Source organism: Panthera pardus, unplaced genomic scaffold (assembly GCF_024362965.1).
Source record: "Panthera pardus isolate Hobbes unplaced genomic scaffold, ASM2436296v1 HiC_scaffold_6, whole genome shotgun sequence".
In the NCBI taxonomy this organism is placed as follows: domain Eukaryota; kingdom Metazoa; phylum Chordata; class Mammalia; order Carnivora; family Felidae; genus Panthera; species Panthera pardus.
In genome coordinates this window covers 34,383,096-34,409,721 of record NW_026526991.1, presented here as the reverse complement: position 1 = coordinate 34,409,721, position 26,626 = coordinate 34,383,096, and the positions used below count along the sequence as shown (strand labels likewise).

The following is a 26,626-nucleotide window of genomic DNA, read 5'->3' as shown; positions in this document are numbered from 1 at the left end:
TAAGAAGACAAGATTTTTAATGATTATTTGTATTTTGTTTTTAAGAATCAATTATGTTGATCTTGTAATTTTTTAAAGGTTTATTTCAGCATAGAAATAAAAGCATTTTTCTTTAAATTTATAAGTAATAGAGATGTAAAACATAAAACTTCAAGCCTTAGAAAACAAGATTTTTTACATAAACATACACTTTCTAAAGCCCTGTCAATTTACTTGGACATAATGGGAATGAAAATATTTGAAAACCTTCTATTGATATGGAAATGTGCTACTGCCCTCTTATGGAACATACTTGAATGACAGTCAGTGATTTTACACCTCTCTTGAAATAGAGAGAAATAAAAAAATATTTTTAAAATATGATTCAATTCATTATACTCAGTTCTGTTCATTTAGTATTTTCTTTTGTTAATTTCCTGACCACAACACAACACTTTTAAAAAACTTATTTGTATATACTTTTTTCCCTTGAGCTAATCAGTATAGAATTTCTACAGATTTCCTTCTCACATGGTATCCTTTGAATTTGTATCAAAATTATAATAGTATATTTAATGGAAAATGGAAATATAATATTTGACCATTAAGTTTTGAGGGTGGCTGAAAATACTCATTTTAATGTTTAAATACTGGCTGGTTAAGATGTCTAGTTAATCCAGATGGAAAAGCTAGATAAAATAAGAAAATTATGAAAATATTAATTATCATTATATAATGTACTGTTTGATATGCATTGATCTAGGTGCATAGCATTCTACATATATTAACTCACTGTATTCTCACATCAACTTATGAGTTAGGTGCTGTTATCATCCATAACCCACAGGTGAAGAAAAGGAGGCAAGGAGATGTGAATTATTCAAGGTCACTTGGATACTAAGTAGCAGATCTGGCATTTAAACCCGGGCAACTTGATTCCCTGTGTTGAATTCCAAAACTCTCCTGGTTCTCTATGATCAAGGTATTTTTTTTTTATTTTATTGTATATAATTTATTGTCAAATTGGCTTACATGCAACACCCAGTGTTCATCCCAAGTGCCTTCCTCAATGCCCATCACCCATGGGTTTCCATCCCAAGTGCCTTCCTCTCTCCCCCATCCCCCATCAACCCTTAGTTTATTGTCTGTATTTAAGAGTCTCTTATGGTTTGCCTCTCTCCCTCTCTGTTTGTAACTATTTTTTTCCCATTCCTTTCCCCCATGTTCTTCCATTAATTTTCTCAAATTCCACATATGAGTGAAAACATATGACATCTGTCTTTGACTGACTTATTTCACTTAGCATATTACCCTCCAGTTCCATCCACATTGCTGCAAATGGCATGATTTTATTCTTTCTCATTGCCATGTAGTATTCCATTGTGTATATAAACCACAATTTCTTTATCCATTCATCAGTTGATGGACATTTAGGCTCTTTCCATAATTTGGCTATTGTTATAAGCGCTGCTATAAACACAAGGGTACAAATGCCCTTATGCATCAGCACTCCTGTATCCCTTGGGTAAATTCCTAGCAGTGCTATTTTTTTAATGTTTATTTACTTTTGAGACAGAGAGAGAGACAGAGTATGAACGGGGGAGGGTCAGAGAGAAAGGGAGACACAGAATCTGAAACAGGCTCCAGGCTCTGAGCTGTCAGCACAGAGCCCGACGCGGGGCTTGAACTCATGGACCACGAGATCATGACTGAGCCTAAGTCGGACACTCAACCGACTGAGCCACCCAGGCACCCCGGGTAGTTCTCTTTTCAATTTTTTGAGGAACCTCCACACTGTTTCCCAGAGCGGCTGCACCAGTTTGCATTCCTACCAACAGTTCAAGAGGGTTCCTATTTCTCTACCTCCTCTCCAGCATCTATAGTGTCCTGATTTGTTCACTTTAGCCCCTCTGACCCATGTGAGATGGGTCTTTGACCCATCAGAGTGGCTTTGACTTGTATTTCCATGATGATGAGTGACATTGATCATTGTTTCATGTGTCTGTTGGCCACCTGGATGTCTTCTTTGGAAAAGTGTCTATTCATGTCTTCTGCCCATTTCTTCACTGCATTATTTGTCTTTCAGGTGTGGAGTTTGATGAGTTCTTTATAGATTTTTGGGTACTAGCCCTTTGTCTGATATGTCATTTGCAAATATCTTTTCCCATTCTGTAGGTTGCCTTTTAGTTTTGTTGATTGTTTCCATTGCAGTGCAGAAGCTTTTTATCTAGATGAGGTCCCAATAGTTCATTTTTGCTTTTAATTCCCTTGCCTTTTGATACTATCAAGGTAATTTATATAAAGATCTAATATATTTATCAATGGTCCTGAAAAGAACCTAGAAATTGTCAGCTCATCTCTATATAATTTGCATAAGTTTAAAAAAATTGAATAGGTAGACTAGTTGATTCTATTTAATAAGAGTGTGGGCATTCAGATATATGTTTATTCTCTTCTGATGCTTCTTCCTCCTTCAATACCTCCTCCTCTCCTATTCCTCTTTCATTAAAAAAAAAAGTTGCATGTCTATTCTGTGCCAAGAATACATAACTCAGGAAATATAATTCTGAATAATATAAAACATCTAACCTTTGGGAATTTATAAACTAATGTGGGAAACAGAGGACTTGAATGTAATGTGATGAGTGTTGTTCCAAAGGGAAGTAGAACATATAAATAGGGCAAACAAATCCACAAAGGAAAATACCTTCTAAACTGAGAACTGAAAGATGTGTTGATTCTATCCAAAGACAAAAGGAGGAATGGGGAAGAATGGAGAACAGTCTGAATCCGTAAAACAATATGTACAAAGAAATGGGTTAGAAGGAATTTATAACATTCAAAGAAGCATAAATATAGCAATAATATATGGCTGGGATGTAAAATGTGCTAGGAAAAATATGAGCCAGAGGTAAGGCAGAAACTTATGAAGAACCAGGTCTACCATTTTAAGTAGTTTGTAATTTATCCAAAGGAAATGCAGAGCCTTAGAAGGATTTTTAAGAGAAGGATCAGATCAGGATTACACTTTTACATGCTCTTGTTATCTGCATTTTTTCCAGAAATATGAAGGAAAATAGTGAAGTCTATTCTTTTATTATTACTCATAGCAGTATCAGATTTATATTTCATCAGGGAAACTGGACATAAATGAACACAGCCTCAACCTTCTCTGTTGTCAGTTGAATTGTGTCTCGCAAAAAGATATGTTGAAGTACTAACCCTTGCTCCTGATGAATGTGACCTTATTTGGCAATAGGGTTGTTGAAGATCAAATCAAGATGAAGTCTTACTGAATCAGGATGGGCCCTAATCTAAAAGCGCTGGTGTCCTTATAAGAATAGAAGATATACAGACACATGAAGGGAGAACATCATGTGATAAAGAAAGTAGAGATTGCACTGATACATCTTCAAGTTAGGGAGCACCAAGCATTGCTCAAAAGCACCACAACTAAGAAAAAGGCATGGAGTAGATTATCCTCTAGAACTTTCAGAGTTGAAGTTTCCACAACTTCAAGAGAATACGTTTCTGTTTTTTAAGCCACCCAATGTGGTACTTTGTTTTGGCAGCCATAGAAAATGAATGCATTCTCTCTCCTAGTTCTGCCTTTATACTGACTTCATATACAGAATTTGCCAAGGGATAGTCAGTTAATTGACTTATGTGAAAAGGCCATCATTATATTTTGCAAGGCATTTTTATATAGTATTTTCCCCTCTCTGAATTTTCAATGTGGCTATCTATTTAGGTGAATGCAATTATCTAATCACTCAAAAGTTTTTATAAGTTAAGTCTAGTGTCTTCTCATTTGCCTGCCAAGACAATAGCGTATGAAGAAATATTCCCTGGCCATGTGATTCCCAAGACTTTATACGGACACAGATGAGATATTGTGCATGGATGTAGTTATAAGCCGGCAGCCTGTTAGCACAGTCTGGCCTTCAGATATGTGTTATTCCTTTAGCACATGTGAATCTTAGTTGCTTTCCTTTTTAAAAATCATTTTGAATGATTTAGACATGTAATCCAGTCCCTAACATTCCCTCCTGCTCTGTAGATTATCAAATATGTTTAACTTGAAGTGTCTGAGTTTATCACTATCCAGCATCCACCTTGCTTTCCGTAGATGTACCTGTCATCCAGCTATATTATGCCAATAGAAGGCAAGGAGGGTTGGCACTGATCTGGTTTTTAAGCCAATGCAACAAACCATTGCTATTCCCATAGGAAGGGGACCTTGGTATCTCCATTCACAAAGCTCTGATCCCTCAGACCTTATTTTTTCTTCTGACTTTTAGCTCTCATTTCTTCCCTGGGGCTCTGATTCTTGACTTTTAGGCCACATCTTTAATCTTCAGCCCTGCATTCATTGGTTGGATATTATAACTTATTCTGTATCTCTAATTTGACTATAATTTACATGTGGCATGGGCTTGGGAAATGTATTTGTAATGTAACAGAATAGAAGTATGTAATGCCTTGGCCATTTCCAAATAAAGAAGCCTAATGTGTCTTGGCATCTCAAGACTAGTATTACACATAGGAAAAATAGGAAAATTTAATATATGGTTTGATTTTTAGGGATTCTGAAAAGCCTCAAGCTTGCAAAGGATAATCTTCAGCCTTTGATGAATGCCTAAATATAATGATCATTTCATATGGGCCAGCAACTGTGCTGAATATTGTATCTCATTATCTTCTTTAATTTTCAAAATAGCTATCTGTGGTAGACACTATTATCAATCCCACTTTACAGATAAGGAAACTGAGGTGTAGATTGGCTTGGTAAGTTGTCCAGAGTTACATCATAGTAAGCGGTAGAGCTTGTAATAAGAAAAAGAAAAATCCGACTCCAGAACCATAGTGTTATTGTATATGTGTGTAGTTTGCATATAGCCTCTTGTAAACTTGGAATTCATTTCTTTAATGAAATGTTGTCCAACTTAAAAACAAAACAAAACAAAAAAAAGTGAAGCTGCTTTAGTTGAATAAAAGAGGGGAGGTAGAGTTGAGTAGAAGCCCTATCCATTGCCTCCCTAGGCACTAGGGGCTCTACGGATTAAAGGTGGAACTGATTTGGGGCACCTGGGTGGCTCAGTTGATTAAGTGTCCAACTTCGGCTCAGGTCATGATCTTGCAATTTGTGGGTTCCAGCCTTGTGTCGGGCTCTGTGCCGACAGTTCAGAGCCTGGAACCTGCTTCAGACTCTGTGCCTCCCTCTCTCTCTACCCCTCCCCCACTCGCGTTCTGTCTCTCTCTCAAAGATAAATAAAATGTTAAAAAAATAAAATAAAAATAAAGGTGGAACTGATTTAAGACTGTACTTGCTAGCAAACAGTAGGTGCCTATCAGAGTAGAGCTAAAACCTAAAATTTTTCTAGTTATTTATTCCCTGACTGATGGATAAGAGTTAAGGAAAAGAGGAGAGGAAAGAGCAGAGAACACTACCCTGGAAGTGGGCAAAGTAGGAGGAAAAAGCTGAGGGAAATTTGGTTAGCTTTGAGTTTAGGACTACCCAGCTAAACTATACAGATTGTCCGCTACCCAACGATGGTTTGACTTATGAGGGTTCAACTTTATGATGGTGCAAAACCATATGTATTCAGTAGAAACCATACTTCTCCTTTTGAGTTTTTTCCAAGCTGGCAATATGTAGTATGATACTCTCTCTTGAGATGCTGGGCAGTGGCCATGTGCCACAGCTCCCCATCAGCCATGTGATCACGAGGGTAAACTAATCGACACATGACCACTCTGTGCCCCTACAACCATGCTCTTTTTCCCGTTCAGTACAGTATTCAATAAACCACATGAGATATTCCACAGTTTATTATAAAATGGATTTTGTTAGGTGATTTTGCCCAACTGTAGGCTAATGGAAGTGTTCTGAACAGCTTAAGATGGGCTAGGCTGAGTTATGATGTTCAGTAGGTTAGATGTATTGGATGTATTTTCGACATATTTTCAACTTACAATGGGTTTATCAGGATGTAACCCCTTCAAAAGTCAGTGAATATCTGTAAATACCCATTTGAAGTGGTGTTCATAAAGACTAGGGATGCGATAGGTAAGTTCTCTATACTTAGTTGCCCAGGTCTCGATATTAGAGGTCTTACCTGGAATGTTTACACTTCACTGTTTCAAAAGTTTGGACGGTAATTTTCAGTAGCTGAGTCTCTAGCCTTTCAAATCCCTATTACCTAAAACATATTGTGCTTCTTAAAATGTGAGTAACTTGTGGGAGCTACTTTTCCAGAATTTCCATAGGTTATGCTAAGCAATGACCCTGATCTCAATTAGTTCCTATGTGCTTTTTAAGATGCGGCTGCTGTTAGGACTACATTCCTAGTATTCCCTTTGTGTGAAACCAGCTGGACAAATCTGAAACCTGGACAGCAGAAGCCTCTGAGTTAGCCCTGAGAGTTAATCAATAAAAGCAGACAAAGCTGCCATGCCTGGCTGATCAGTGAAAGGTATCACGGCATGGGAAAGGAAAGCCAAGTCCCACAGTCTGTTCATCCATCTAGTGCGCACCAGGAAGCTCTTCAGCCGGAAATATCTCCCTATTTTCTCTGAACGGACCAGAGCCAATGTCTTTCTTTAATGATATCACATCGGCAATCCTTTTTTTTTTTCCCCCTATTAAAAGACAAAGACTCATTCACAGATAAATTGCTTTCCCCTCTGATGACTGGAACAATGATGTAAAGACAGAGATTCAGAATTCATTTCAGACTATTGTCAAATAATAATCAGCATTATTTTTATTCGGAAATGGGACTGTTTAATGCCAAAAAAATTTTCTCCCTATTATAAGAACTTCCTTTATGCCCTTGACATTACCTGAAATTATTTGATTATAGTAAAGAAATACTTGTGTCTTAATCATAAACAGCTATTAAATTCCAATGAGACAAGCTACTTATGAAATTCTGGGTACTTTTTCATTTAATCATCGCAAAATCAAGACAAATTCTCTGGACTAGTGCTTGTCAACACTGTATGCATTATGAAGTTTACTTTTGTAATAAGAATACCAAAAAAAAAAAAAAATGATGCTTCTATCTGTCACTCCTATTCTAGAGGTATTTTGCTTACTCTGCCTAAAATAGAGAACCAGTTTTAAAAGCCTTATTTGAAAAACTCTGAAATGCAAAAGCTTAAAACTTTGAAAAATTCAAGTTTAGGAGACGGACCTAAAATAAAAAGAAGGTAAAAATGTGTGTGCTGTTTTGCTATTGTAATTCATCTGTAAAATTCAAGAGGAAGGCAGCTTAATCTATTGTTTGGGTTGGGATTTGTTTGAATATCAATATTTTATGAAGAGGTGGGAAAAAACCAAAAGTGAAAGAGTTTTGGATGAGAAAATGCTCTCTATTTTTAATGGATATGAGTCATAACTACAAGTTAAAAAGTGAAAATAAAATAGATAAGAAATTCCATATCATGATAAAGGGTGCATTATATCAATAATTAGATTTATTCTATTGAATCTAAGTCTCAGAATGAGTTTATCAGTGACCTCACTTGGACAAGGAAATGGAGAGAAGACATACTTATTTAGAACGGCTGGTTGGATAGTTGTTTGGTTGTCTACACTGATACTGCGTTACTTCATACGGTAACCCAGAAGAAAAGGATTGAGATGATTAAATCTCATATGATTGTTTATAAAAGGCGGAATTGAATGATTCTACCCAACATTGTATTTAAAAAGTACATAATGAAGAAACTTTTATTTGATTAGCTAAGCAGAGAGATTGGGCCATCCGGTTCCCTCTTCCTCGGAGGGGATATCTTCCTGGTTTAATTCTGCCAGATATTGACTTAACTGACCCTGAATATTCTCGCATTGATCCTTTTAATAATTATTCAAATTACAGCAAAGCTTTAAAATGAAGGGGGAGGGGAAACATAATCTTGATAAGAGAGATACTACGCTAGGGAAAATGAATATAAGCCAGGCACCTGCATCTATGAATTCTGTTGACCTGGTCAACAATGTGGGTGAGTGCCAGTGATGAGCAGATCAAATGAATGCCACCTTGCTACCATGCTTGAAAATTTTAAGCTTTACTCAATCTTTTCAGATTGGTCCTGCTTTTTTGCTTTTTATAAGCATCCCTTTAAATAACAGTAAAATTGGGGCGCCTATGTGGCTCGGTCGGTAAAGCACCTGACTTGGGCTCAGGTCATGGTATCTTGGTTTGGTTCATGAGTTTGAGTCCCACTTTGGGCTCTGCACTGACAGCACACAGATACTGCTTCAGACCTCTGTCTCCCTCTCTCTCTGCCTGTCCCCTACTTGCTCTCTCACTCTCTCTCAAAATAATAAACATTAAAAAAAAGAAAGAACAGTAAAATGATGTTTTTGCCACACTTTTAATGGATTTTTCTTAAGAAAATTGTATTTTCAGAAACATTAATGCCACTCTTCTCTAAAAACCTTTATCTTCCTTACTATGCAACTGAATATAGCCTGAAAAGGCAAATAGGGGGAAAGAAAAGCAGCAGGGATACCACCATTAATTCATCTATGAGGCATGGTTCTTTATACGTACATGGTACCTCACGTGGCACTGCCTGGGTACCACAGGGCATGTTTTTGCCCAGTCATATAAATCAGGTGTTTTGATTGTGTTATTTATTATTGGTGGTTGCGGTGGTGGTGGTGTGTGTGTGTATTCTTTTTAAACGTTTATTTATTTTTGAGACAGAGAGAGGCAGAGCATGAACAGGGGAGGGGCAGAGAGAGAGGGAGACACAGAATCCGAAACAGGCTCCAGGCTCTGAGCTGTCAGCACAGAGCCCGACGCGGGGCTCAAACTCATGGACCGTGAGATCATGACCTGAGCCGAAGTCGGACGCTTAACCGACCAAGCCACCCAGGCGCCCCTGTGTGTGTGTATTCTAGTGGGAGTGCTAGGAGTGACTGGTGTGTTAAAGCAATAGCAGAGCCCAAAGGGCACTGAATTTAGGACAAGACAATGTCCCAGGCTTTTTTCTCTTTTAAAGAAAACCTCCACATGATAGACATCCTTTAGGCAATGTTTCAGATGGGGACATATGTCCAGTAACTAGACACAATGAGCCAATTTGGGAGTCAGTCATTTGAGGCAAAACAACATATGAAACCTTTTACTTCAGTGGTAATTATAAAGGTAAAGTATGCTATACTCAGTAATGACTAGCTTATGGAAAGTTTTATCTTTAATATTTCCAAAGTTTTCTAGAGTTTTACATTTTTTTTCTTTTTATTAAAACTTTATGGCCCCCAAAATTTATAAGTAAAATTTAGGGGAAAAATCCATATAATTGATATAATCAGTATTGATTTTATTCATATTCAATCGACATAGATATAGATCATTTCTGGGGAGTGTTCAGGCAACAGTGACTGGAATAAACTCAAAAGGAGAAAGATATTTTACTTTTCAAATTATTTTTCAAATTATGAATTCCAACTTCTATCCACCTAAATTATTTTTCTCCCCAGTTATCACGGCTATAGCATCTTCATTTTTATTCTGTTTGAGTGAAGACAATTAGAATTCACATTTACTTGTCCTTCTTCTCATTTTCTTCATATCCACGGTTCCTAACCAAGAATGCACACTGGAATAAGTTTAAAAACAAAAACCAAAAAAACAGTCATTGTCCTGCATCCAATCCCGAAAGAATTCACATTCAATAGGTTGGAAATAGTGTCTTCAGTAACTGTAAGGCATAATTACAGTTAAGAAGCACTACATCTTACTCTTAAACTTTCTGGGATCACTTGCCCATTTGAAGATTCTATAATGTATCTTCCTCCTTTAAAAAATGCACATAGACATAACCACATGGAAATGCAAATATACTTTCAGAAAATTACATCCCAAGACTTTGTCGCATCAAACTATTAGACTCCCTCCTTATGATTCCAACACCTAACGGTGAGTACATCTTCTCCCCTTCTTTTTGTCCCACGTTGAACGTTCTATTAGCCTTACTGTTCCACTCCCCAGCCTCCTTTCCATTTAAAAATAGACAACCTTGACTATGTTACATCTGAGCACAATTCAGGCCAGAGCTTACAGACATAGTGAAAATAATACGAAAACAAGTAAACCTCAAATTTTAGGGCACAGAGAAGGATAACTCATACACACTACTGCTTATTGATTAAATACTGTGCTGTCCGGGAAAGCGTGGGAAAGGGGTCTCCCAGACAAACAGGAGAAAATAGGATCAAGATAAACAGTTCACGCTGATTACAGTAGTGCCTTGGCTTAGTACTAAGAACAAATTAGATGCTTGAAGAGATGCTCAAGAAAAAGTGGGCAAATGAGTAAATGAACGAACAGCTGAAGAACTGACGGAATAAAAGCAGCAGAAATGAGAGAAGACCTTGCTCTCTTTACTGTCTAGTTGCCTCATTTGCTAAGTGGGGGCATTAGAAACAGTTCAGATTCTCTTCTGTTCTACAGGATTCCTGCATTCTTCACATTACTGGGTGAATAGAAGAGAGGAGATCTATTCGCCAGTGGAAGGCAGGAATCCAAACTGTAGATAAATGGCTTATGGCAAGAGGGTGAGGAGCAAAGGGGGATGGTGCTATTTGACAATCTATAGTCACGACAAAGTAAAGGCCAGCAGGTAAAATAAGTATTTGGTACAAATTCTTTAATATTGGGGAAGCTTATAAAAACTATTGCTTCAACATAAAAATAAACAAAATTTATTACTTCAGCTTCTGAAATAATCAGGCAGATCTATGTGCTTTCACATGAAACACTGTCCAGAGTAAATTATTCACTGAAATAAGATCCAGAAAACAGAACACAGAATGCTGTTATTTACCTCTACATAGAGCATCTCCAAAAGGACACATAAGAAACTGGTAATGGTGGTGCCTTGAACAATGGAATCGGGTGACTAGGAGAACTGTTGGAAGGGAAATTTACACTGAACTGGTATCAATTTTGAGGTCTTTATAATGTGCATACATTGCCTATCTATAAATATTCCTAAGTTTTAAAGTGATACAAAATATAATATTTACGAAAATGTAAAAACAAAACCAAAGTTTTGGTCACCGGCGGAATTATATTTTAAATGCTACGACGTGGTGTGATAACATAGTCTATAGCAGACCAAAAATATTTGGCCATAAATAATAGATATGGTAATGTGCCCTACCTCTCCTATTTTGCTGTTGTATTCATTGTTATTTTATAAATGCACTAATCTAGTGGTAGGACAGCTATAAATAAAAGCCTTTTAGTGAGATGGTACTCAGTGGAGCTCTGCTTCATCGAAATTCATATATGTAACAGTTTCATTAAAAAAAAGTCACAATTAGGGGCGCCTGGGTGGCTCAGTCTGTTGAGTGTCTGACTTCGGATCAGGTCACGATCTCGCGGTCCGTGAGTTCGAGCCCTGCGTCGGGTTCTGTGCTGACAGCTCAGAGCCTGGAGCCTGTTTCAGATTCTGTGTCTCCCTCTCTCTGCCCCTTCCCCACTCATGCTCTGTCTCTGTCTGTCTCTCAAAGATGAATAAACGTTAAAAAAAATGTTTTTTTAAAGTCACAATTTCTTACATTTCAGAGACAATACTGACCCTGCAAGCGGTCAAGTGTACACATGGTTTCCTAGGAGACTACTTTTTCAAGAATTGTGAGACTGCATCAGAACACCGTTTAACCATAGCATTCTATTTCTCCCTAGTCTCTAAAGTGGTGGTAGCTGTATTAATCAATTTATTAATCCCTCTTGGAATGTGATGATTACTTATTATGAAATGCCTAAATCCTGACTGAAATGCAAGATAATCCAGTATAGGTGATACAAGAAAAATCAATGTGGAAAACAAACATCATTTTTAACTTCATTTATTTGTAGCTTAAAATGTAATGCCATACAATCTTAACAATCACTTAAAAAAGGATTTATATTTGCATAAAACAGAAGCAAAACAGAAAGATATGAAATAAAATGCCATCTTGCTTCAAGTTTTCAAATCAGTACTTAGAGTACTAATATACATATATACATTGCAAGTATATATAAATATACTATGAGTAATCTTGAAACCACAATAAATATCAAGTAGGTTTTTAGGCACACGGCATAGGAAAATGCAGAATCTGCATAATTCTTGAGAGCGCTGAGTGACTCATTCTTAGATCACTTTCACACATATATTTTACACAAAATATACAGCCATCGAGCACATGATCCCCAGTCACCTCTGAATCTAAACTGTCATCCAGCATTAGTGCCTTCTTATTCTTTGATACTATTGCTCTATACAGCTATTACATAAGAAAATATTTGCAGTCTTCTTCAGTTAATTGTCTAAGAAGGTATCAATGCTACCAAAATAAGTACAGCCTATCTACACAATATGTTCATGGAAATGTGCTTAGAGGCACCAACTTACAGAAATGTTTTTGTAATACTGGGATTTACCCTGAAGGCAAACTTATACATTTTAAATTATACCATTTTTGAATTGCCAATACTATTAAACCAGAAATCATTAAAAACTGAGGTAACACCTGTTTTTTTTTTTTTTTGAGATAGAAATGCTTGAAAAAACACCAAAAGTATTTTTAAAAATTCTGACACACATGGACCTCAGTCACTATAAGCTTTATCTGTAACTCTTTCTGCGCAAATGTAAACCAAAGAATCTGAAGGAATGCTCTATTTGAATTTACATGTACTTAGGATTAAAGATCACAGCCAAGGAACACCTGAGATCACCCTCTGATAAGTGAAGCCCAATGCTTCTCTTAGTAGAGCCCATGTTCATTCATACAAATGAACCAAATAGAACCCGCTGACATTTTCCCCCTGGCTACAAGTCGGATTCTGGCATATCCGGCATATCTGCCATTAAGTACCCTATTCCATATCGTCCATTGGGAGCAGTATCCAGAGTTGGTGATCCACTCTGTTTTCGATAAATATTTTTACCAAAATTTGGAGATGACATCTCGCTGGGTATCTTTCCATGAATGAGGCTTGCATCATCTCCCTCTAAGTTTACAGGCTCTTTCAGGACCCTTCCTCTCTTATAGGTCACAGATGCTAAACTGCCAGAGCTATTGTCTATCAGGTTGCAGCGACGAATGACGAAGACAGCTGGGACAGGGAGTATTGCCAGGACCATCAGCAAGATACAGACAACCATTCCCCAGGTTGGATAGCTCAGAAATTCTTCAGATGCCTGTTAAAGTCAAAAAACCCATTATTGGTTATCTTGCTCTAAAAGTATGTGGAAAAAAAAAAAAACACCTGTATTTATCTTGGGTTTGTAAGCAGAGTCTTCGGATGTGCTTTGACCAACAAAAGTGACATCAATCAACTTTCAAGGCTAGGCATTACAAGCCTTGCAGTTTCTGCCTCTGTTTCTTAGAATGCTGTCCTCAGTCAATAATGCTAGGAAGAAGCCAAGAATGAAAGATTACATGGACAGAGACCAACCCTCCAAGTTTAATCAACTGTATGAGTTAGCTCAGGAAAAACCTAAAGAAGAATTGCCCGGCTCAACTGCAGAACCCTGAGAAATAATAAATCAGCATTGCTGTTGGTCATTAAGTTTGGGGATAGTTACATGTTACATGTGCCACCTGTCTTTCTAAAAACTGAAAATCTAAATTTTGTGGGTTTTTTTTTCTTTTTAAAAGTTTATTTATTTATTTTGAGAGAGGGAAAGCACGAGCAGAGGAGGGGCAGAGAGAGAAGCCCAATCAGGCTCCACGCTCACCGTGGAACCCAACACGGGGCTGGATCTCACAACCGTGAGACTATGACATAAGCTGAAATCAAGAGTCAGACACTTAACCGACCAAGCCACCCAGGCACCCCTAAAAATCTATATTTTGGCCCCAAGATTTTTGTAAGAGTTAACAGACTTGTTTATGCCCCAGTCATGAATTTAATTGTTGTTATATAATTACTGACAATAGAAGAGTTAAAGGTCAGAAATATCTCTGAAAAATAAGGATTTTGGTTTTATAACAGCTAATATGTACCTTTATTATTATGTGGCTAATTTGCACCTTGAAAACAGAAATTGAAATAGTCTGCTAATATAAAGCAATTATAACAAAACTTTCCTTCAGTATTTACTTAAATTATGTGTACACGGCCACTGCATATTCTCTTATTATATAGTATCTGGGATATGATTTAATAAATTTATGTAGGAAAAAATATTCCTGGTGGTTTAGGCAATATGTTTTCTAGAGTCAAAGGCCCCATAATTATTGGTTCATCTGTGGTGACATAAATACAGTTACTTTAATGAGGACCAAATCAGTGTTTCTTATGTATTAAAAAAAAACAAAAAACAAACTACAATGTACAGCAAAATCATACATGTTTGGGGTCAAACAAAATATAAATCTCAAGATCCCTGCATAAAAACAACACCATTTATTAAACAGCAAAATATACTGTGAAGAAAGCAAAAGACAAAAACCCCTAAAATATTTTATGTATATTTTTCATAGCTTCCTTATTTTGTATTTTACCTTATCTTCAATCCATGCATTATAGCCAGGAGGACTTAATCCCATATTCACAACACTAGCTATTAGCAGTGATAATAGCATTAGAGGAGAAATATATTTCCACATATAGTAGTAATATCTGTTGGGAGCAAAGCCCAGCATATCTTTCAGGTCTTCCATAAACCTAAATAAAAAGAAAGTATTTAATTATGCCTCAGGTAATTATTTCTATGCCTTAAAAATGTGCATTATCAATAGTTTGACAGAGGTTTCATCGATGATACCCTATGACATTTTATACTGAATCAAAAAATCATATTGGAAGATTACTTACAAATTAAGAACATTTATAAAGTAAAATGGAACCAGTTAAGTACTGTGATTTTCATTTAGCAAAAGCCTTCTTAAACCAATTACTGAAAAGTCTCCTACTGGTGACTTTCTACTCTATAAACACAATATTTGCAATACATTAAAAATTCCTAGTCTCTTTTTTTACTTAGCAATAATAAATTAGTATCATTCAATATTCAGTCAGTCTTTATATAATCTAAACTTTCACTTCTTTTCATAGTCTGTTTATTTGAATTGAAAGAAGGTCCACACACTGTGACTGACTGATGTATTTCTCAAGTCCATTTTTCATCTCTAGGTTCCTCCTACTTCTCTTTTTTGTTTCTTCCAATTATTTGTTAAATCAGCTAGGCACTTTATCTCATAGTACTCCTACAGTCTGGATTTTTCTGATCACATCCCCAAGTGTTGCTTCACAACTACACTTGATCCTCCTGTTTCCTGTAAATTAGCACTTAGACCTAGTAATGATCAGGCTTATGTTGTTTTAAGTAAGGTTGTTGTGGTATCACTTACATGAAATAAAGTTCACCCTTTTAGGTAAATGATGTTACCATTGTCAAAGCATATAATCATTACATACTAGTCCATATCCCCTAGTATTTATCTAGAGATATTTACTGCCCACCCACCAGTCCTTGTAGCAATGTTTCTGCAGACTTTTTGATTTTGTAAAGATAGTTCTCTATTAGATTCTTCAAGGAGAGATCATAGTAGCTATATTCCCCAATTTCTTGTTAAGTTCACAACTGTCTGTGGTCACTACACTTGAATGTGAGTTTTGCAGGATTTAAAATCTTTGGCTTATGTTTTCTTTCCTTGAGAACTGTAAATATTTCTTAACTATATAATATTGTTACAAAAAAGTTTGTTGATTTTTCTCTTATACATAATTTTGATTGTTTTGTTTATTTGTTTGTTTTAAATGAGAAAGTGTGAACACAGTCCCCTGCTACTACAAATTATGCAGTTGAGTTTCCCACGTTTGGGGAAATCACAGCGGTCAGTGCATCCAGAGTGCGCTAAGCCTCTCCCTGGGAAAACAACCTTCATGATCATGGTATCTCCCCAGCCAGGTTAAGTATGATCGTTTTGTTTCTTTATTGTTTTTGCCTGGATAGCCCTTTTTTTTTCCCTTCTTTCTATCTTTGTGGGTTTTTTTTGTTTTTTCTTTTGTCTTGAAGTAATAGCCTAGACTACGTCCTAGTGTTGGCTATTATGGGCATTTTTCCAAGTATATCATGTGCCTTTTCAACATTCAAGTTGTCACTAATTTCAGGCAAGTTTCTTGAATTACAGAGTTTGATAAGTTCCAGCCACTGCATTTAGAGGACTTCATTGTACACATGTTGAGTCATCTTTGTATAACTCCTGTCTCTATTCCTTCCCTTTGCTCCTTTGTTATTTCTTGTTGCTTAAAAAAAATAAACATTTACTCCTTTCTGGCTTCTAATTCTTGTGGAACTAGTCACTGTGCTTATTGTTCTTGTGTTCATTTTAATTTGATCATCACTTTGGAAGTGTTTTTTTATTGTTATTATTCGCAATTATTTCCTGAGTTCTAGCACCTTGTTTTCAAATCTCCCTTTTCTCTAATTGTCATATTCTTTATTTTTAAAATATTTTGTAGCTTCTATCACTTAAAACAATTTATTTCAACTCATTTTGAAATATGGTTAGTTTTCCATCTATTTTGCTTGTGTATTTTTGTTGTCTGCAGGGATTTATTCTCCTCCTTACCTCTTTAAAAAAAAAAAAAATTTTTTTTTCCTAACATTTTACACCACAATCAAGTGAAGTGAATTTTCCTGCGTTTTCATACACTAAGATACACACTAAAAGATGGCAGAGCATTTTTTTTTCGGCATTTAAAAAAAACAGAATTTCTATCGTGAAGTTATTGTTAGCCTCATAGGCAATGCGTGCAGAGCACACTGCCTCACATACAGTAGGAATTTTGTAGACACAAGTTTAATAACTACTATTACTAGGAGTATCATTTCTCCTTCTGTTGTTAACCATTATTATTTAGGGACACTACTAAAATGAGATATTTTGTACTATGCCTATTGTAAATGACATACTGTGTAAATGGAAATCTACATTATGATCTTAATTGATCCACAGATCAGTGCAATAATAATATCAAATGCCAACCCAATGCAAGTTAGGAGTTGAGGGTAGCTTGGTAGAGATACCTAGTTTTAAAATTAAGGTCTAAATTAAAGTCCTGGCTCTATAACCAACATACTGTGTTCTCCTGTATAAATAAGGCCAATTTTCCATTTGTAATATGGATATTAGTTACTACAGGGTATTTTTATGAGGATTCAGATTTTAATGCATGTTAGACAGCTATTACTACTATCGCTATATAGTACATGACTACTAAAAGTCCCTCCCCATGCTTGCCTGGAGCTTTTGACAATAAAAAAAATATTTTCCAACCTTTGTCACAAAACTCCTTCAATACTGATAATATTCTCAACGTTGTTTGAGAGGACTCTGGTCTTCATGCAACACACTCATTCTTACTTTACATATACTTCCAATAACCTAATGATCTTAGTGCCTTAGTCCATATATGTTAACTAGAGGCAACAACTTTAAAAAATACTGTACAAAGCCTCTAGTAACCCTTTTCTTCTGCAATTACTCTAATGCCTCATTTCATGCCAAGTATATATACTTTTGGCATTAAGCAGGTATATAATTTAGAGGTAATTAGGAAGTAATTAGGAAGATAGGATTTAAAGTTAAGCAGAAATAGCTATGAATCCCAGATGTGCTTCTGTCCAGGTGTGTGATGAGTTAGTCACTTGGCGTCTCATAAGCCTGAGAAATGTGAAATGTGGACAACAATAATAACTTCAAACAACTTAAACTTGTTGGTTCTTGGACCATAGCCATTACTCATTAATCTTGGAAGTTACTATTTGATAACTAGAATTAAATCAAAGCTCCGGAATCCTAGATTATATTACTATCTACACAATTCTATCTAATCACCTAATAGGGGAATATACTGTATTCAAGGGATTGAATGAAAAAAGAGCCTGCAAAAGATCTGATGTTGTTGCAAAGAATTTTCCCCTCTAATCATTCCCCTCCTCTTCTAAATGAAATAGGTATTGATGATTGGTCTTTCCAAAATAGAGATGAAAAATGAATGCACAGATACTTACTTATCTATGCCATAAACAAAGGATACAGCAATATTCTCCAAAATGACTACAATTAGCAGAGGCAGTGTAGCAGAATAATCATCAAACATGGTAACGAAGTAATTTCCAGAACGTTGCACAAATATCAGGCCAATACAAAATGCCAGAAGACAACAGATAACTGTACAAAAGAAATAGATGAAAAAAATTAAGCTTTTATTCACAGGCATCTTTTAAATTTAATTATGAATTACCATGTTCAAACAGTTTTGTTTTCACTTTTATAACCTGTCAATCATATAAACAGGCAACACCTTTCTTGATACTATGGAATATAATACATTGGGAGTTAGTTAGCTGGAGCTACGCCCAGATTTAATAGGAATCCATGGTAAGACTCAATTCATTGCCCTGACTCTGCAGAAACTTACTTACAAGCACAAATAAAAAAGACAGAAAAACTGAGAAGATTTTAAAAGCATAAATCTCTGTAATATACTTCTCTTTATTAATAACAAAGTGACCTTTTCAGGGGCTCCTGGGTAGCTCAGTCGGTTAAGCGTCCTGCTTCAGTTCAGGTCATGATCTCAGGGTTCATGAGTTTGAGACCCGTGTCAGGCTCTGTGCTGACAGCTCAGAGCCTGGAGCCTGCTTCAGATACAGTGTCTCCCTCGCTCTCTGCTCCTCCCCCACTCATGCTCTGTCTCTCTCTGTCTCTCAAAAATAAATGTTAAAAAAAATTATATATAAAAAAATAACATAGTGACCTTTTCAGGCAGCAAATGTTCATAGGTCTTTTCTGCTTTTAATAATGTTTTATAGTTTTGGAAGCTCTGTGGAAGTCTTAAATTAATAATGAGACTAATATAGCTCATAACAAGATTGTGATAACATATATATTTTTATATTTGACTGAAATACAGTTATTTTTAAAGCATAACTGAAGAAATCCGATCAGATCTTGCCTGAGCACCAACGCAAATCTCTATCTTGATATTGCATGAATAGATAAGTTGAGAATACAATTATGACAGGGTTGGGCAATCTCATTATCCAAGTAACAGAGAAGAACCTTCGAAAAGGAGTTTCTGGAGTAGTATCTAAGAAAGAGGCAAAAACTTCTGAGCACCTACAGTTAATATAAAAACTTAGAGAGGGGTGCCTGGGTGGCTCAGTCGGTTAAGCATCAGACTCTGGATTTCGGCTCAGGTCATGATCTCACGGTTTGCAAGTTTGAGCCCCGAACTGGACTCCATGCTGGCAGTGTGGAGCCTGCTTGGGATTCTCTCTCCCTTTCTCTGTCTCTCCCCAGTTTGCTCTCTCTCTCTCTCTGTCTTAAGTAAACAATAAAAAAAAAAAAAACTTTATAAAATTTTCTAAAAAAACTTAGATTTCTGTAATCTATATAATATTCCCATATTTTCATTAGACTATTCTCTCACACACTCAGCAAAGGACCTGTCAAAAGTAAAAGATGACTATGTTGTACTTCTCAACCACCTTTTAGCAGAGGTGAGTGCAAATAATTGAGCAGGTAATGGCAGTTTGGGAGGGGAGAAAACAGACATCCTTGGGTTCAATCAGATGAGGGTTCTCTAACAATCCCAGTAAGTATGAATTAAATGAAGTCATTACCTCTATCTCTTAAGCACTATGCTAGTGGTATGAGTTACACCATATGGAAATGAGTATTATATATAAACATATAATGTAGAGAAGGAAAAGTAACATTTGTTTGGAGTCTGTCACACACTGAAATAGTTAAATGCTTGCCGTACTATTCTGTACTCAAAGTCTCTGGATGACGTAGCAGGGTTTGAACCACAGCCTGTGTCACTTTCACCCTCTCCTACCTACACCACAGTACACGGTAAATATGAAGAAAGCATATTGTAGGTCGTATAGATGGTAAAAGTTTTGCTGGAGGTGTGAGAGGAAAAGATTATAAATAATTGACTCATCTAAGTCCTACTGGACTGTCAGGGAAGACAAAAACATGCCTGGCAAAGGTGATGGAGGAACATTTCTTCAAGGCGAAATATGACTTTAACTATAGGTATGATCCCAAAGGACAGGTAATGGAGCAAGAGAGGACATTCGCTTTGCTCTGAGCAAACAGGTCCTCTAGTGGGATCACCAAATACTACCTTGTGTGCTTTCCCTCTACACTGTTGCTTTTCCCTTAATTGTGCAAGCCCTCTTACTACAGAAGGGTTTAGATACAGGGCAAAGATGACGAAAGCAGCAAAACGTTATTTAGCATGAACACCAGGCAGGATATTGATAGCCTTGAATGAAATAGAAACTTCAGAAGTAGAGACTGCCTTTTGGGAGAAGATAAGGAAGTTTCTCATTTACGTTCAGCTGAGTTGAGGGTATTTAGATATAAATATTTCACAAACTGCTGAAGTTGCTTTACATATACATACACAAACTTAGCAGAGTAGTAAGTGATAAAGATACATACTTGAGAGTTATTTACACGTAAGTCATTACTAAATCTTTCAGAGCTAAAAACTGAACTTTGAGGAGCTTGTATACTACTGCCCAGCATTCAATATCATATATGTATTCTTTTCCCAATTTGTGTTTGCATCACTTACCAACACTGCTCCTGCATTCTGGTCTGGCTGGCTTCCTTAACAGTTCTCTTTATCTCTATTTATATATGCTAACCTAAAGCTATTACTAAAGCTATCCTCTGACCCCAGAAGACCTTCCCCCTTTCCAATTTAACTTCCATCACTTTTACTGATAGTTCCATCATATATTTAGATGACCTTTGTTGCTTCCTTATTCTTACAGCATGTTAAATCACTGTTATGCTATCTATCAGTATATTACCTGGTGTAAGTCTTATCTACCCAAACTTGGTTTTAGTTATCGGTACTATTATTTTCGGAGACAAGGCTCTCCTGTATCTCTGTATCTCTTTTCTAATTTCTCTTATATCCTTTACATTCTTCAAATGCAAGGATGATGCAGTACATAACTGGTATTTTAATAACTGCTTGCAGACTGGACTTATGAATAACTATAAATATTGGTAAACTGTTTTATTATCTTTCTTACTTAGAAGTATTAACTACTAGTAGGCCATAAGGGCTATTTTATATGAGAACTGAATTTAGATTTATCAATTTCAACTATGCATTTTTTGGAAAAGGAATATCAGATCTGAACCTTTAAAAATATTTGTCTTGTTGGGGCACCTGGGTGGCTCAGTCAGTTAAGCGTCCGACTTCGGTTCAGGTCATGATCTCACAGTTTGTGAGTTCGAGTCCCACATGGAGCTTTTTGCTGACAGCTCAGCTCCTGGAGCCTGGTTCAGATTCTGTGTCTCCCCCTCTCTCTGCCCCTCCTCTGCTTGCACTCTCTCTCTCTCTCTCAAAAATAATAAACATTAAAAAAAGAATATTTGTCTTATTTACAAAGTTATGCATAAACATTCTATGACTTTATTCTAATGCTAGTAATTCATGGTAGTGACATTACTATTAATAAAGAGTGATATAATAAGTAATCATTAACAATCAATTCAACCTATGTTAAATCTATAATTTCCATAGTATATAAATACATAAATAACAAATAATAATATACATATTAATAGATAGGAAAGAATAAAAAACTTTCCTAAAATGGCCTGTATCAGTTCAATGACAAGTCAAATGCATAAAAACTCACCAGTAAGAATTTCTTTCCTCACTTTGAAAGTGTCCACAACAGGTGTGATGATCCCTTCAATGGTTCCAAACATGCTGCCAAGCCCTAGATTGACGAGCATGAGGAAGAACATCACTGACCAGAAGGGAGATGCAGGGAAATGTGTCATTGCTTCCGTAAAGGCAATAAAAGCTAAGCCAGTCCCCTGAACAGCCTGTAAAATATATATAAAATAGTGACATTAGTACCAAATAATATTAAGAGATAGCTATATATATATATATCAGTTACAAAGAGGAGGGAAACACTGAATAATGTTTGGAAATACTGGAAATAAATAGGCTGATATCGTGTTGTTGTCTCCTAAGAAACTGTGTCTCAACCAAACTTAAAGTCAATTGTGTTATCTCATAAAAACAATATACCAGAATTAAAAAAAAAAGAACGTTTAAAAGTAAGTTGGTAATTAAATCTTTCTTTACAGAACTCAAGATTTTTATATAAATGATGGCTCCTTCCATAATTTCCTGCACATGATTCTTTATGCTTAGTCTCATGTATGGTTAACTGTCTTATGGCAAAGGATTAGTAGCCAAGCTCTCTGTTATATTTTCCTTTTTGGCAATACAGGGAAAAGGCAACAACCAATACAATGATATTTATTAATGTTCACCTATATCGTGTCTATTAAAATAAACGACAGTGCCTGAAGAAAAGGACTTAATCAGGACTTGTTAAACATGAATACTAAAATGGCCAAATATTCATGTGTCAAAGCAATTATGCAATATATAAATGATAGTCAAAATTCAAATTTTGTATTAAAATATGATACCAGGAAAAGTATCAGACTAATTTCATTTTCTATGATGAAAGTTTATATTTTATTTTAAATTATTATGGCTTAATCAATGGGATTGCTTTTTAAAGTAAAGCAATCCTTCATGATTTAAGAAAGTATGTTCTTTTGATTTCTCTCTTGTTTTTTCCCACTTTATTTGTTTGTCTTCTTTCTTAAATTCCACATGTTAACTGGTAGTAAAAACTTAAACAAAAAAAGAAGAAAATATCTTCTCTGAAATTAAAAATGTCAGTTTTGAAACAGCATAATCTTCCACAGGCATTTTAAAGGTCATTTTCCTAAAAGACGTTTTCTGGATAATGCATTAATTAAATGATTGATGACTATTGTATTGCTAAATATAACCTACTAACTTTATTTAGCTCATCTTCAATTTGACAGGAATTGAGATGAAGAGCAGAAAACTCTTCTTCTTTCACTTTTTGAATGATGTCATAAACTAAATGATAATCTTCTGCAGTAACAGTTGACAGGTTGATATGATGAGGAATAATATCCTGACTAATGTTGCCCGTTCTCAAAAATTTTACGATCATTTTCGAATTTCTGGAAAACAGAAAAAACGTATTAATGAACATTTATGGGCTTGGGAGGTTATACTTTTCATATGCTTATGCCATCAAAAGCTAAAGGAAGTGAATATCCATACTCTGCGATGCATTTCTCATTTATGACATTTGCTTTGAAGCCCAGAACTGCAAACACCACCAATGTTGCCAGGACAGATGTAAAAAAATTAATGAAGGACACCAGGACAGCATCGAAGTGGCAATTGTTGTCTCTTTTGTTGTAGCTTGAAAAGGCGATGACGCCACCAAACCCCAGCCCTAAGGCAAAGAACACCTGGGTGGCAGCTTCTCTCCAGACCTTGGGCTCCAGCATCATTTCAAGCTGTTTAAAATTAAACATAACAGAAGTCAGCTGCAAAATAGTATTTAAGAATGCTCTACATGGAATCAGTTCTACTATTTAAATATATCATAATGATACTTATGATATATTTAAGGTTATTTAAACTGGGGTGATAATCTGTTCGTAAGTAGAAATAATAAATTTTTCACTTAGTAACGAAACAAGAAATATGAAGAAAGACTACACACAAACATGTAGATGGAAATTTTACTTACGTGGAGGTTTTCTACCCATAAGGGAATTTTTAAATATCTTTAAGACAAATAAATCAAAAGGACTATTTCAAATTAACTATCTTCAATCATTTCTTACTTATGCCTTTGTTTTCTTTCCAAAGTAAAATAACTTATCAATAAAATCTAATTATTTAACTAATACCCTACGTTTTGTGTTTTCTGGTGGAAGTCTAATAGTCAAAGCAGATAATAAGCAGATTATGAGCTTGGTTAGAGCTATTTGTACTTTGCATGTTCCTATATGTATTGTTGATTCATTTCAACAGTTGCCTGAAAATGGAAGAAGTGTAACTATATCATCTCTAAGACACTTTCATACCCAAAGTTTTAAAGTTCTAAACCTGTGCTGAATATATATTTCAGGTAACCCAGCTTCACTTCTTAGGCAATTATAACTGTATATAACAATCAAACCTTTCAAATGGAACAATTAATATTACCCATATCTGACACAGATGTTAATAAAGTTAAGTTTGATTTCAGTAACAATAGTGTTTAAATTGGTATTGTATCTTTTTACCATTGCAGTGAAATTGTTCTCATTGGGAGCAATGTCAAACATGGCTAAGAACATGAGTTCCAGTTTCAGATCCTGATTCTGCCATTTCATTATCTAAAAACAGTGCAATCTACCGTAAGTGGCTGCTCTCTCTGAGTTTCAGCTTCCTCAACTGCAGACAGGGTAGCAAGGCATATACCACTCTGTCACATTCCTGACCTACCACACTCTAAGTGCTCAATCATTTTGGACAACTATGGACTGTACTGGTAGGCACACTGATAAGCACTTTATATGGATTATCTCATTTAATCTTCAGAACAATTCATGAAATTTGTTGCTACTATTATCTGAATGATAGAAAGATTAAGGAATCTGCCTGAGGTTACACAGCAGTTCTGGAGCAGAGCTGAAATACGAACTCAAGTAGATTCCAAAATGCCTATTTTCTCAAATATTAGGATTTATTGTTCAATTAATTTTAGTGATTACTATTGAAATACAATGTAAATATAATATTCTCATGAAACATAATCATGATCATATGTATAATTTATGAAGACTTCACTAAAATATTCATATTGCTTATTGATTGTTGCTACATTACTATTCTATCATGAATACTGATCTAAAACACACTTAACAATCTATCTCTACTCTTCCCACTAGATGGCAGGCAATACCTGTTTACTAAAGATATTATTCAGATTACTTGTGTCCTTACTTTCTCCCTTGGGCAAACAATGTAAACTAAAAAGTAATTGACAATTTATCATTATCAGAGTAACTATCACACCCACATCTATCCACAGTCAATGGAAAATGAACTGAAGAAAGAATTAACTATATTTTAATAGTGATTCCCCAGTCCTGGTTTAAAATGTTAATAATGCTAGTTTTAAATATGGAGGCATGTAAAGGTGTCCTATCAAACTATTTACACTCTAAGATATTTATTTAAATCAAATATTCAGAATTATGTCACAAGCAATAGCCAACTTATAAAAAGTGATATTCCAGAAGTTTACACCAAAGTTTGTTGTTTTAAACTCAAAAAGCTTTATTTTTTTTAACATTACACTATAAATGTTTTTAGATATTAAATATGGCCCATTTGAAGCCGATTTAAATTATAATACAGCTGAAATCTATAAATCTTCAGTAGTTACTCACTGAGGAGCCAGGACTTTTGAATTAGTCAATAAAATCAGATATCAATGGCAGCATTTTTGTTACTAGAGAATGAATTCCAGGTTCCAGCTTGGGAACCTGATACCCAAAGAACACAGCCTCTTTTACATAGTATCAAGGCAGCTGCCAGGACTGACAAAGAATTCCAGGGAAGCTAATTTCTGCCCAAATCCCACAGCATGATGCTGGCTGCACATTCACCCTTCAGATAACTTCCAATTTCTGAGCTAATTTTGAAACGGTATTTTTGTAACTCAGTGTCTGCCAATAAAAGTGTTAGCAAACTAATAGTGAGGTATAACTTCATTACTAAAATTATGTACATCTCAAAACTTGTTTTTGTTTCCTGCCAAATCAATATATTTAATCCACAAGGATTCATTAAACAGATTCAAAGGGCCCAGCATTGGGTTCAGCTCTAACATGAATTAAAGAACATAAGTTCTGAGCCTTTTATGGAGCCTAATGAGAATTCTTCTGAAATGTATATTCAGAAAACTTCCCAAACTTGCCACTATAAGTATTATTCTAGGAAGTACAAAACCTCAAAACAAGAACACTGATTTTCTCGAGACAGGATTTACAGCACAGAAACGTCCTCAGCCCCCATTCATGGATTTTAGGTAATCTGTCAATCTTCTAGATATTAAGCAAATCATTATGTTCCTTATGTTTTTCTGGTAAGAAGATCTTATTATCGGTTTTTTCAAAGCAGTCAATTACAAAAGGTTAAAAACCACTGACTTAGAGAAGGAAGAAGAGTAAAGACGGAAAAGTCCTAAAATGTCTCAGTGTAAAAAACTGGAAGTTAATTTACTATAAAAGAGGAATTTTTGAAGTTCACATAGCAAGTCTTACTCTAGAACTAAAATGGGACATATAAAATTGGAAATAGATGGATATAATTATAGATACATAAAAGCCATGTTTTTTTCTAGGCTGGTTAACATAACAGCTATAATTTAAAAGGCTAATGTACATATGTTAGAACAATTGTCCCTTAAGTCTAACTGTGGGAACATTTTAACAATGGACATAATGCTTTTATGATCATAAGCCTTGAATAGAAATGCAGTACATACCTTAGGGGTAAACATGTGGCGGATGCCATCAATTGAACCATTTAAAAGGAGTGCTCTGATTAGGAAGCATATAAGTACCACATATGGGAAAAGAGAACTAAAATACATGATCTACAAAGAAAAAAAAAATATAGGTGAGACACACTAACATCTACAGTCCTTTCTATAGTTAAGA

General features: G+C 35.5%; 1 protein-coding gene and 1 non-coding gene across 4 annotated transcripts in view; both read right to left on the bottom strand.

Moving 5' to 3' along the window:
* Positions 1-11,838: 11,838 nt before the first annotated feature.
* Positions 11,839-26,626, bottom strand: part of SLC6A15 (solute carrier family 6 member 15) — a 39,181-nt gene continuing 24,393 nt past the window's right edge. For all 3 annotated transcript variants that reach the window (XM_019434717.2, XM_019434718.2, XM_019434719.2), the window contains exons 6-12: positions 26,452-26,562; positions 23,181-23,422; positions 22,885-23,077; positions 21,691-21,883; positions 18,025-18,184; positions 14,507-14,669; positions 11,839-13,197 (exon numbers count right to left, since the gene is read on the bottom strand). In XM_019434717.2, coding sequence (XP_019290262.2) covers positions 12,826-13,197; positions 14,507-14,669; positions 18,025-18,184; positions 21,691-21,883; positions 22,885-23,077; positions 23,181-23,422; positions 26,452-26,562 — 1,434 coding nt within the window. In that variant the 3' untranslated portion in view covers positions 11,839-12,825. The remainder of the gene's footprint in view (positions 13,198-14,506; positions 14,670-18,024; positions 18,185-21,690; positions 21,884-22,884; positions 23,078-23,180; positions 23,423-26,451; positions 26,563-26,626) is intronic.
* LOC128775216 (U1 spliceosomal RNA) lies at positions 15,764-15,924 on the bottom strand. Its single transcript, XR_008419857.1, has one exon. It is a non-coding gene; the product is annotated as a U1 spliceosomal RNA (small nuclear RNA).